General features: G+C 35.2%; 1 protein-coding gene across 3 annotated transcripts in view; it reads right to left on the bottom strand.

Moving 5' to 3' along the window:
• The window catches only part of KIAA1328 (KIAA1328 ortholog), a 375101-nt gene that overhangs the window by 323600 nt on the left and 37701 nt on the right, over window positions 1–13800 (bottom strand). For all 3 annotated transcript variants that reach the window (XM_047794154.1, XM_047794152.1, XM_047794153.1), the window contains one exon: window positions 10522–10637. In XM_047794154.1, coding sequence (XP_047650110.1) covers window positions 10522–10637 — 116 coding nt within the window. The remainder of the gene's footprint in view (window positions 1–10521; window positions 10638–13800) is intronic.

Genomic DNA, 13800 nt, shown 5'->3' with positions numbered 1-13800 from the left:
ATTTTCAATAACATGGATGGACCCTGAGGGTATTATGCTATGAAATAAGTCCTATATAGAGAGAAAAATACCATATAATTTCACTTAACTGTGAAACATAAAAAACTAATAAAGAAACAAAAGATAAAATAAACAAGCCAGAAAACCCAGACACATAGATACAAAGGACAGAGCAGTGGTTACCAGAGAGGAATGGGGTGGGAAGGAAGGGCAAATGGGTAAAGTGGATCAACTGTATAGTAATGGATGGAAAATAAATTTTTGGTGATGAGTACATTGGAGGGTATACAGAGTAGAAATATAATGAAACATATAATGTTATAAATCAATGTCACTTAGTAAAAAATAAAATATAAAATATATCATAACTTGAAAAAGAATTATAATAGCATTCACTGTGGTGCAAAAAGAGGCTTATTTAAATTCACAGCATGTTTCAAATGATAACATTTTAAGTGTGTGAGGGAATATAATAAATAAAAATGAAAAGATTGGTCAAATATATCTTCATATAAAAAGATTGATCAAATGTATCTTCATATCCATTTGTATATTGTAAACTTTTCAGGGCAAGAAAATATTTTTGAAGACCTTATATTTTTATATAACTTTTACAGATTTGATCACTTTATGTGGTAAACAGTTCAGATGTTACTAACATGTTAAACATGATGAAATTAAGATTTGCAGATGTTAGTTTATCCAAGGTCATACAGGTAGTTTAAAGGCAAAACTAAGTCAAGATTTCAAGCTTATGGTTTTGGGTCTCTTTCCAAAATACTACAGTGTTTTTGTTATATCACATATGTGAGATTAAGTCATAACTGAGACACCCAATTTCTAATTAACTAAAAGCTTACACAAAGGACTTTCACATAGATTTTTTTTACTTAAGATTAAAAAGCTACCTTAGCATTAGCAGCACAAGGCATTGTTCTGCAATTTCAAATTAGTATACAATGCTTTAAGAAGAGTATACCTATAAATGCTGTGATATCTCTAAATAATATTACCATCATACTAAAACCTCCTCACACTCCTTTTGTCTCTAGACTGTGAAACTAGCCTTTGTGCTTTTAGCCTGACATACTGATGCCCTGGGGTTATTACGTGAGACAGAGGTGGTTGTTTGGCAACTTTCTTGGCACTCAACTGTTCTATTACCATATCATAGACTCTCTTCTCTATTGTCAAACTTTCTCTAATGTAAATTTTTCATCAGGGTAATTATTATTTCAAACCTTCTTTTCTGCTGATTTCATCTCTTTCTTATTTTCTCCTTTGCCTGTGCCACTTTTCTTGTGTTTATCAGCCTTTGTGTGGATAAAGGTCTTTTAAAGTTATGGCCAAAAAGTAAAACACACACACACATTATAAAAACTATTTTAAAAACTGACCAACTGGAACACCAACTAGAAGATAAACAGTATTACCCTTTGATATTTGATTTTTCTAGGCCATATTTATTTAGAAACTTAAGGACTGTGTAAGACTGTTTTGATAGGAAGGACTCTTCATTTTTCATCTGCCTGAGGATTCAGGAAAATAGCTGAATAGCTTGAGATTTCTGTTATTAAGAAAAGATAATAAAACTGGGAGAAGGTGACAACCCTTACCATCTCATCTATAGGGAAAACTGTTTCAGATATTCAGTTAATTTACGATCATTACAAGACAATATCATAATTAGATTTACTACATCTGAAAAATTACCGAATTGGAAATGCAAGATCTTGGGCCTAAGTATAAAAATATAAAAGGAAATGCTACTGTGTAAATCTCTAACCGAAATGAGAATATTACCATCTGAATCATTTAACTATTCATAAGTGAAGGCCATACTTAGGTTAAGAACACTAAGACAAATTTGCTACTGGTTAATAATAGAGTCATTCATCATATTCTTCAAATCTAACACAATTAGAAGCTGTGTATGGCAAATGGATTTAGCTGAAGAGATTATGTCAGAATAGCCCTTTAAAGAAGATCAGTAATGTAAAGGGGTAAATAAAATAATGAACTCTCCTGAACAGTAATTATAGGATTGATTTATCAAAAGTCTATTATTTCTTCATGCAAGAGCTGCTGAAACTTTCCAAAGAAATTTTAAATTATGCTAACAGATTTAGTACTGTTTATCCAGTGCAGAACTATCACAAATTTTTTATAATTAAACCAGAAATGTAGAAAATCAATTTTTTAAATTTTAGTCAGCTTAGCTTATTTACATTCGGGCATCAAAAACAAGGGACTACCTTAGCTACTAGGGCCATTTTATTTTTTTATTTTTGTTTTATTTTTTTTTTGTCTTTTGTCCTTTTTTGGGCTGCAACCGCGGCATATGGAGGTTCCCAGGCTACGGGTCAAATCAGAGCTGTAGCCACTGGCCTATGCCAGAGCCACAGCAATGCCAGATCCGAGCCATGTCTGTGACCTACACCACAGCTCACAGCAATGCCAGATCCTTAACTCACTGAGTAACGCCAGGGATCAAACCGGCAACCTCATGGTTCCTAGCTGGATTCCTTCCTGCTGCGCCACAACGGGAACTCCAACTAGGGCCATTTTAAAAGCCCCAATCCACATCTATTTGAATTCTAGAGTCACTCACTAGAATTCTAGTGTCACTCCCTCTCTGCAGGTGCTCAGCCTCCACATCTAGAGCCTTCAGCAAGTTAAAGAAATCAAAACACTATCAAAACCAAGCCTGTTTGTTTAACTATAAAATGGTACACCACAGGTGTTAAAAAACAAACAAAACCTCAAACAATAAGGCAGAAAAATCCTTAAAAGCAGATCTCATAAAAAATACAAAATAATATTTTAAAAATTACTGTTCAAGTACATTAATGCTCAACCAAGAGAATAAAAATAAAGGAAAATTATCAGAGATTGATATCTGAAAACATTAATTATTCAAAAATTTAGAGACACTACACTTCTAGAGATAAACTGAAAGGCTTTTTCAACTTATACATAGAATAAAAATACCAAAGAGCCAAGTACATATTAAATATTGCCTAAATCTGCTCAGACTTCCATAACAAAATACCATAGACTGGTGGCTTAAAAGAGAAATTTATTTTCTCACCATTCTAGAGGCTGGACAGTCCAACATCAGGGTCCCGCAGGATTTGGTTTCTGGTGAGAGCTCTCTTCCTGGCTTTCAGATGGCTACTGTGTCCTTCCGTGTGGGGAGTGGTGAGAATGGTGAGGGCCATCTCTCTTTTTCTCCTTATAAGGCCACAGTCCTACTGGATTAGGGCCCCCCCATATGACCTCATTTAATCTTAATCACTCCCTAAAAACTCATCTCCAAATAGTCATATTGGGTGTTAGGGCTTCAAAAATATGAATTTTGGAGGGAAACAATTCAGTCCACAGCAAATACTAAAATAACACATACATAGTCAAATGAACCTTGCTAAGCCCAGAACAGAGTGGAAAGTGGCTGAAAAGCACAATCTCATATATCAATACTCTAATGCATTTAACAGTTAAATTTATCAAGATTTCTTAAGACTTGTTTTATTTTCACAGAAAAAAAAATCTGAAAGGTACTATGAGATGGAAAGCAGATCTTAACTGTTTCCTAGCACATTTGTTTCAACATATAAATATGTTCAAAATTCTTTTGCAGTCTTAAACCAAAAAGCATTTCTTCATAGATAACCCTGTTGACTAGATAATATTCCCTTTTCTTCACAGCCTTCACTTTCTTAGCCCTACTCAGTTCTAAAGGGACTGCAAGTTGGCTTATTCTTCTAAAATGTAATTGAAATGTTCCTGCATCAACGACTTGTATAAAGTCACAAAGGTATAAAATAGTTGATCCAAGACTGATGTAAACTTTCTCATTCAAAATCCAGTTCTGCTGAAAGAACACCACAGTTGTCCAAGGAACCATAAGATGCATATGTTAGGGAACTTTACTACAGGTATAAATGGCTGAATACTATAAAAAAAAATTCAAAGGAAATGTTCTGAAGTCTCAAAGAAAACTAGTAAATGAAACAATGACAAAGAAACAGAAATAAACTAAAATAAGTAGGAAAAATCAATGAGTTTTTCCCATCTAATATGTGGTTACCACACAAGGGAATCTTAAAAATGAAGGTCACATGTTATGTGGTATCAATAACACATGGTTTATATGTTAAAACTAAGAAAATGCACTTGATACTTTAGGCATAAGAAACCAAGAAAAGTTATTAAAAAGCCAAATGATATAATTAAAATAGTCCTTAAGAAAGATAAAGCTGGCAGCAGTGATGAAGTGAAGTCAATCAAAGGACAGTTGATGGAGATGGGGGCAAAAGGATAATGCAGGAATGCAGCAAAGTGTCAATGAAAACAGCCAAAGACAATGGGTTCAGAATAACATTTCAAAGGGAAGATGATAAAGACTTGGTGACTGAACAGAAAAGCCAAAATACAAGAAAACCGCTGGAACATTCTATATATCTGGATTTCTGGATAATTAGCTTACACTCTATTAAGTACCAAAAAAAATTTTTAACCTACTCTGGATAAAAGGCAATTTATTTAAATTGTAATTAAAAATTATATTTTTTAATAAAATTGTGCTGTAACTATAAAGTAGGCTAGAAAAGTAAGGCTTATTGATATTTGCTATCACTCATGGCTGCAGGAATAATCTGATGTAATGTAAAGACACTTGTTGAAAGATTTCACTCTTAACTCTGCAATGGGCTGTTTCAGTTCCCTCTCCAGATCTGTATCTTTATCTGTAAAATCAGGATAAGAGTATCTGTCTCATTTAACTGAATCAGGTTATTGTGAAGATTTAAAAGTATAAGCCACACACACAAAAAAAAGGAGTTCCCATGTGGTGCAGTGGAAAGGAATCCAACTAGCAACCATGAGGTTGCGAGTTTGATCCCTGGCCTTGCTCAGTGGGTTAACAATCCAGCGTTGCTGTGAGCTGTGGTGTGGGTAGCAGACATGGCTCGGATCTGGCATTGCTGTGGCTCTGGCATCGGCCGGCAGCAAAAGCTCCGATTAAACCCCTAGCCTGGGAACCTCCAGTGGGTGGGGACCTATAAAGACACAAGACAAATAAATAAATAAATGTATAAGCGAAAGTGCTCTGTAAATATAAAACCAACACAAAAATCTAAGATGTTACTAATAGAAGTACTGAAGAAAAGGCAAAGGGATAAAATAATTTAGTATTATTTTGATGCCTCGGAATCAACATTACAAATGTTAGTACTGCACTGAATTTAATATATGACGGCCTTGAGATATACCTAGGTGGGTAGAAGTTCTAGACTGCTGTGTGTCTTCAGTTTCTATGTGGTTTTTACTTATTTCTACTGTCCTTCCCTACTCTGCCTACCCCCTCAAGACCAATCCACCCAGATGTGTGATAGAGCTTCCTACAGTATGGTTCCTATTCTTGGCAAAAGTCTATCAGATATGGTAGTTCTGACTCCTGTAGAAGAGATGGATATTGTTAAATAGAAAATTTTGAATACCTCCAAAGTATTACTGTTATTCAAACCACTGATTTCTTTTTACATAATTAGATTAAATTCTTGTGAATTCTCTCTAGTCTTGATTTCATCACAGACATACTGAGACCTCAGGCTCATTCACAAACATTCCTCAAAAAGGTTAAGGTTGGTTCCTTTAAAATTCTTTTTCTGAGAGCAAGGTTTCTAAAATGACTTCCAATGCAATGGGTTCAAGGATCTAAGCGTGAAGTACCTCTAAACCTCTTCAATGTACTAAGTATCAAAGAGATAATAGAAAGAGACCAGAAGGAGGAAAAAAAAAAACAAACATAACTGTCAGTCTGGTTTCTGGGAGAGCAAAGTAAGATCTAGTTTGCTGGGAATGAGCACTCAATAGGTATAAGTGACACAGAAAAGTTTCTTCCTTCATAGAAATAGAAGATAAAGCCGAGGACAATCATTTCACTCCCCTTGTGGGCCTCTAAGAAGCCTGAGCACTTGCTTAACCTAATGAAAACCATCAAACCACACTGATGGAAAGGCAGAGAAATAGGAAACAAAGGAGTAAGTCAGCTCATCCCTCATCCATATTAATAGTAGTAATAATGAGAATTGCTATCTTTTTTCTAGCACCCCAAAGTAAGAAGCACTGCTAGATTCTTTACACATAAATAATGTAAAGAACTTATCAAACCTCAACAAGCCTGCAAAAAAAGTCATTATTAGCTATCCAAACATTATAAATAAAAAAGGGGGCTCAGAAAAGTTCTGTAGCTTTCCCCATGGTCAGACAGCTAGTCAATGCTAAGTCAGGATTTTGACTGTAAATTAGCACACTGTGCCTTCTCTGTCACTTCCCTTGCTCTGTTAGTTAAAACAGAGAAGTAAGCAAACATCAGACCTTACTTTCTTTCTGAAAGCTTCTGATACCATCCTGCCCTGAGATGTGTTATGGAAATACAATCAGCTCAAATATTAATCAACTTTAACGACTATATCCTCTGTGTTTCATACTATTACCTGCTAATACAGTTCAGAATTATTCTTATTGGACATACTTCTCTACATTTCAGATTTATCTCTCCATTTATTTTAGTTAAGCAAAAATCTACTAGGTTCATCAGACTGCTTGACTTTGTAAATGGAATTTTCATTTACATAGTTAAGTTATCAGGAAATAGCTTTCTTTGTTCAAAGACCGAAAATTACCAAGAATTTTTATGTTTAGTAATAAATCCTCTATTTACTGTAAGAACAACTCCTTCAAAAGCATGATCCAAATGCAAACATGTAAAATATCTTCTTTCTTGTCTACTAAAGGACTAGTCTGTGTTTGTATAGTTGATCAGAAAATCCTGTTATTAGAACTCTGAAGACCAAAAAACCCATAAATTAGGTTAACATACCTTTAAAATGCCAAAAATCAGAATTCATATAGTTTCTCACACAGAAGCAGACTTTAAAATAATTTGAGGTTATCTGATTTCATGTATATGAGTCTGAATCATTCATGTATGATAGGTAAATGTACCTGTAGTTAAAATTATATTGTTTTAAATTATATCCTTGCTTTACATTTCTAAGTTTTATAGAGTTTTATGTCCTGTAAAATCATCTATATTAACCTTTGACAGGTTTATACTGCTAAACTAGATTTGTACCTGAGCAATCTACTTGGAATAAAAATATGGATGTCACTGTTTTTTAATCATATCTTCTTTTCTCTTTAGCAAGTTCCACAAATACCCTTATATTTTGGTGATACAGAAAATCTTACACCAATTATACTACCTAAACCATTTTAATTTTTTGAAAATAATTTAACATCTACTCCAATCTTCACTCACAATAACAACAACAAATGCTCAAATCAAATTCTTTTTATACCAAATGCAAAACAAGGTCTATGACACATGTCTAAGTCTTTATTTACATGCCTTTTCCTTTTTTAGTTTATAAGCAGACCAAGGTGAGCAAACTTTTCTGTCAAGGGCCAGATATTAAAGGGCCAGATACTTTAGGCTAGGCAGGACACAGGGTCTTTGTTGCAACGACTCTACTTGCAGCTGTAATGTAAGAATAGCCATAGAAGACACATAAATGAATGGGTGTGGCTGTACTTACAGGCACCATAATGGATTTGGCCCATGGCAGTAGTTTGTTGACCTCTGTGCTAAGGAAACAGGAGAAACTGTGTCACTGTAATCACCTGGAGGTTTTTTAATATTCAGCCTGACAAAAGTTTATAACTATACTGCTTCACTACTAAATAAAATTAATTCTGACCCAGAGAGTACTAAAAGGAATAGGCCACCAAAGTTAGACTCTACTTTTTAAGATAGCCACACATTTTTAAAAAGCATATTCCCAGATAAACAAGGTCCCACTCTAAACTCTGGCCAGGCTTTCTAAATTCTCTGCTACCTCCTCCCTCTTTCATGTTATTTCTTGAACTCACCCCAATTCCAATGGACATAAAAAAAATTTTTTTTTGACCCAGGAATGTCAAGGTAGCCCCACTTCCTCCACATAAAAAAGTGATTTCAATTTCCCCTACTTCTGCTTCTGACTTTATTTCCAATGCCCTTCCTTGCTACCTCCCACTGTATAAACTGGACAAGTTAAATGCTCACTTCCTCAGCCTCCCTTGCAGGTTAGCATGCCATGTGATAAATTTCAGGACAATAAATATCTCATGAAAGGCTGCTGAGGGGCAGGGCAGGGAGAAATGCCATGAGAAAGATCTTTCTTTAAAAAAAATAAGAGGGAGGGAGTTCCTGTTGTGCCACAGAGGAAACAAATCCCACTAGTATCCATGAGGATATGGGTCGATCCCTGGCCTCGATCAGTGAGTCAGGGATTCAGCACTGCCATGAGTTGTGGTGTAGGTCGCAGACGTAGCTTAGATCTGGTATTGCCGTGACTGTGGTATAGGCCAGCAGCTGCACCTAGCCTGGGAACCTCCAAATGAAGCAAGTTCGGCCCCAAAAAGCAAAAAACGTATTAAAAAAAAAAAGAAGAAGAAGAGGGAATCACAACTGCTAGAACCCTCTTCCTCCCCCTTTCTTTCAGTTTTAATACAAATATAATACCTGGAATTGGAGCAACCATCTTGCATCCTGGAATTTGGCAACCATTAAAAGAAGCTATGAGAACTGTAGAGACCCAGCACTGAAGACTTGAAGCCACTGACTCAATGCCAGAGGCCACTTATCTCCAGAATTGCTATGTGTGAAGAAACAGACTCCATAAAGTGAAATTCCTCATAAATAAAAGCACTCCCAGTTTACCTTTTCCTGAAAGGGCTAGAGTCCTGAGTCATTACGCTTTGCGAGAGGCAAAAGACTAACACCCACTGAACACAGTTTGTTGTGAATTCTGACTAAACAGTACTATTCTGGGCAAGAGAGAAAAGTAGCAAGAAGAAATCACAGAAGAGGGGGTAGCCTGAGAGTTGACAATCCAGCACAATAAAGTCAATGAAAGCAAAGCAAAGAGAAGGCCCAGGATGACTATTCAAATGTTAAAGAAATACAGAAAAGAAATAATTGAAAAAGTACTCCTTTGGAGTTGTGGGGCCAATAAACCTAACAAATGTTCTACTCCACAAATCAAATCAGAGAACTTTGATCACATTAATTTCCAGTAATGCAATCCCACTGTTTCAAAAATACAAGTACAAAACCCTTTTTTTTGGCAAAGGCACGCAGCAGGTTGATGTGGGATCTCAGTTCCCAGAAGAGGGACTGAACTCAGCCATGGCGGTGAAGGTGCCAGATCCTAACCACTAGACAGACCAACAGGAAACTACCAGAACTCATTTTTTTATAGTTATTTTTTGTGCTTTTTTTCAAGTGAATTAATTCTCTTTAGGCTTCTACTTCCCTGGTGTTCATAAAAGTATAGTTACTATATATAAAATATAATCATTTTTGACACTAGAAGAATCTTGGAAATGATTATTAACAATCAAGTTAATGATGATACTGACAATAAAGACAGTGGTTCCTTCAAGCATTCCCATTTTTTAGCTAGCAGATCCATTACCCTAACTTGAAGGGACAGTAGTTTTTCTTTTATACCAATGTCACTGCAAAAAATACCCAAAGATACTGTCAAAACAAACTTCAGAAATATGCTTATTTTAATTCATATATGCTTTAAAGTACAATTCTTTTTTTTTTCCTGTCTTTTTTTACTTTTTAGGGCTGCACTTGCAGCATATGTAGGTTCCCGGGCTAGGGGTCTAATCAGAGCTACAGCTGCTGGTCTACACCACAGCCCCAGCAATGCGGGATCCGAGCCACATCTGCAACCTACACCACAGCTCATGGCAACACCAGATCCTTAACCCACTGAGCAAGGCCAAGGATCAAACCTGCAACCTCATGGTTTCTAGTCAGATTTGCTTCCACTGCACCACGACAGGAACGTCTAAAGTACAATTCTTAAGTTAAAACACCAGTTTTTATTTCACTTTCTTACAAATAATGCGATTATACATATTTTCACTCACACACACATCAGTCTAATTCTAAACCCAACAGTTTTCTCTTCCATGAGAACAATTTAGTGCTTATGTTGCAGTCTAAACATTTATCAATTACAATGTCTATAAATTACAAAGGATTTTTTTTTAAATTTATGATTTCAGAGTAGAATTCCTTAGAACTGTCAAAGCTTTAGCTAGAAAGAACACCAAACACAAAGAGGTTTCAGGCTCAATTACAGTAGTGGAGCAGAATTTAATAAAGTTCCAACACTACATTTTAATGCCCAAATCTCTTATTGTCTCTTTTAGTTGACAAATATGTGCTCCACAGCATAACAGCAGCAGTGGAGCAGCTGGATGGCTGTATCAAGCACAAAGGAAGCAACAACACATGCTGTTAAGTGTCATTTTGATTGCCTAGAAATGGCAGCCCATGCAGATTTATTCCCTGTTATAAATTAGAACAATTATTTCTCTAGAGTTTACATTACCTTCATGAAAAAGTCAAACTTTCTGCACATTAAAAAAGAGAACTTTCAAAAAGGATATCTTCCCTTTCTTTGATGATCAGATCATTCTGTTCTTCCAACTGCCGGATCTTCCTCTCAAATGATTCCTGCTCAGCTTTCAGTCTTTCTTCTGTCACTTCCTTTTCCTCACTTACTCTGAAAGAAATTCAAAATTGAAAAGAAAATGCCTATAAGAATAAAATAAAATATGTGCCTATGGTTGTGATTTACCAAAACTAGATTTCTTCCAGAGCTCTGCTGCTTTCTTTGGGGATACTTTATGGTTTTTAAAATTTTTTAAATTAACCTCGCAGAAGGCAATCTTCTATACCTTTGTAATAAAATATGCATGTGATTTTTACAGCAAGAATTTCTGCAATAATCAGAATTACCTTAAATATGTAAAGTCCTACACTTTATAACATCCCAATTACAATCCAGGACAGAAAAATATCTAATTTTTAAAACAAAGCCTTCATTTTTTCAATATCAAAATAGGCATAACTTATTTTGATTTTGATTTCATATTTCTACTTAAATCCTGTCAATAAAATAAACACCATATATACATCTTAAACATTTCACTAAATATACACAGGCAATTTTACTTTTTCCAGGTACTAATACGCTATATTCCTCAGTAGCATATAAATAACTGGACTGGAATTTAAGAATGGTATTAACATAAAAAAAAGATCGGCACATTCATTCTTATCTCAAAAGGATTCTAAAGTTAAAAACACTGACCAAAATATGCATCCTTAATGCTTAATTCTGAAAAGTACTCCAACTCAATCATATCAAAAAGGAGTGGCTTATGACAAGAGCACAGAGGGGAAAGAAAATGTAAAACGAACAAACAAAACAAACCCTAAATAACAACAATGTTAAAACATATCTTAAAATGGCAGCCCTAATTTTACTCTGTGAACGGAAATGTCAGCCCTGAACTTCTGTTACTGGTTCTTAATTCTCCAAAGAGAGTACAACTCATTTATTCTCTAAGAGCACAACAGGGATATGTGTAAGTGAAATCCACAGGGAATCCAACCTTTTCTTTGAGCATCTAAATTTTCTTCCTCCTATACCTGTACTCTATCAGAACAATTTCTGAATAACATAAACTCCAGGCTTTCCTTTGTGGCTAACCTCTGATGGAGATATTAAAATCAATGATAACAGAATGAAAAATTAGAATTTGAATGTTTGAGAATTGATTACATCTTGTCTTTGAAATAATTTGTGTGAAAGTACATGCCATAGAGTAGTGTTCAAAAACTAGGTTTATTTCTTGTTGCTTATCACGGCATTCAAATCATTTCCCCAAATCTTATTTATATTTAGCATACTGCTAGGCTTGTGAACAGGACTCAGGCCTTTCTTTCCAAGAAGATAATGTCTAACACTGATATAATTACAAAGAATCCACACAACTAAACATAGATAAAACATACTCATACATAGAGAATTTATACTCTGGCCTCATGTTATCCCACGAAGTCATCTCTTTACGATGCCTTCCCTTCCCTTTCCCTTTACTCTTAAGCACGTTTACACTAATATCTTTCACAGTAATTCCCTGCTCCCTCTAAGCTTTCTGTAAAATTGTCAAACATTTGAATCATTAATTACTTCAATCATTCAAATCACTCCTCTTCAATTCATCAACTAGCTTATGAAACACCTTTGCTAAGAATCTGTTCCAGATCAAGTAAACCCCCAAACTGTAAATCAGAAAACCATGTCTATATGGTGACTGTGACAAAGTGTGCTTATTTCTCTGAGCATCATTAATCACACTTGTAAACAAAAAAGGCTAGACTTGACAACTTAAAAAAATATATCCAGCTTAAGTGCTATAAATATATGAAACTGCATATATGTCCTTTACAAATATGGAGAGTGTTTATAAAGAATTAAGAAACAAGTAGTTATCAAATATTTGGTCAGGGTACAAGGCATAGGTACTACAATCTAGGCAAAAGCTATAGGCTGAAAGAAGTGGATGACAAGAGAAATAACAATTATGACTACGCAAAATTTAACATGAGGTTAACATAAAACAAAGGAAAGTGATGGTTATGCATAAAATAAAGATGAGGAGTTCCTGTGGTGGTTCGGCAGTAATGAACCCGACTAGTAACCATGAGGATGCAGGTTCGATCCTGGGTCTCAGTGGGTTAAGGATTCGGCATTGCCATGAGCTGTGCTGTAGGTCGCAGACATGGTTCAGATTCCACGTTGCTGTGGCTATGGTTGTGGCTGTGGCTGTGGCTGGCAGCTACAGCTCTGATTTGACCTCTAGCCTGGGAACTTCCATATGCCTCAGGTGCGGCTCTAAAAAGCAAAAAACAAAACAAAACAAAAGGTGAACTAGGTGATCCTATATATTGTAAGGAGAGAATAAACACATACTATCAAGGTAAGAAAATATGTGGCAAAATCTCTCCCCATTTAGATTGGTAAAATCTTAAAGACAATACTAAAGAGGAAAATCCACAAGTAGGTAAGAGAACATTTACTTGTTAAAATATTTACTGAATGCCTACTATAGAAAAGAATAATCACAGTAATATTAACCAGTTATGGGATATTCAAAAGGCTACCAATGGCCCTCTGTCTTTTCAATCCCATTCATAAAAGCCATACAAATATGAGGAATGGTCCAAAAATTTGTTTCTTAAGAAAGCAAAGCTTCCAAGGTCATCAAAATAGTAACAAAAAGTACACTGCCACATTTACCTTAACATCAAAGTAAATGCAGGAAGTATGTGTCAAGCCTGCCAGAACAGAACATATACCAACATTTACTTATTCCCTTTGCTAGACCTGAAGAAAATCCATGAAGACTATAGGGATCACTGAGGGCAAAAAATGCTTGTACATATATTCCATGAATACAGGGACTATGAGGAGCTTTGAGCTTTTCCCAGAAAAATCATTCCTTTCTAAATTAGTTTCTGAAGTATGTTTGAAATTTTTGTTGCTACACTATTTAAACAGGGCTTTTTAAAAACAAAAAAATCTTTTCTGTTATACTGTTATGATTAGACTACCCTTTAGCAATTATTATGCTCTAGAAGGCTATAAAATTAACAAGCTGTGCTAAGCACAAAGGGCAACATTTCTAAAGCCCTATCTAAAGATATGCATGGCTTCTCTGTGGCCTATTAGCAGATTTAATATGAGCAAGTATATTAATACAACATTTAAATGCAGAGGATTTGCCAATAAAACAACCTCAAGATTTGATACTCACTCTGAAATTGTCTTGTTTATGTACAATATTTCCCATGAGGGGTGTGTGTGTGTATGAGAA

The sequence above is a fragment of the Phacochoerus africanus genome, chromosome 8 (genome assembly GCF_016906955.1).
Source record: "Phacochoerus africanus isolate WHEZ1 chromosome 8, ROS_Pafr_v1, whole genome shotgun sequence".
Classification (NCBI taxonomy): Eukaryota; Metazoa; Chordata; class Mammalia; order Artiodactyla; family Suidae; genus Phacochoerus; species Phacochoerus africanus.
This window is presented reverse-complemented; position numbering and strand designations above follow the sequence as displayed.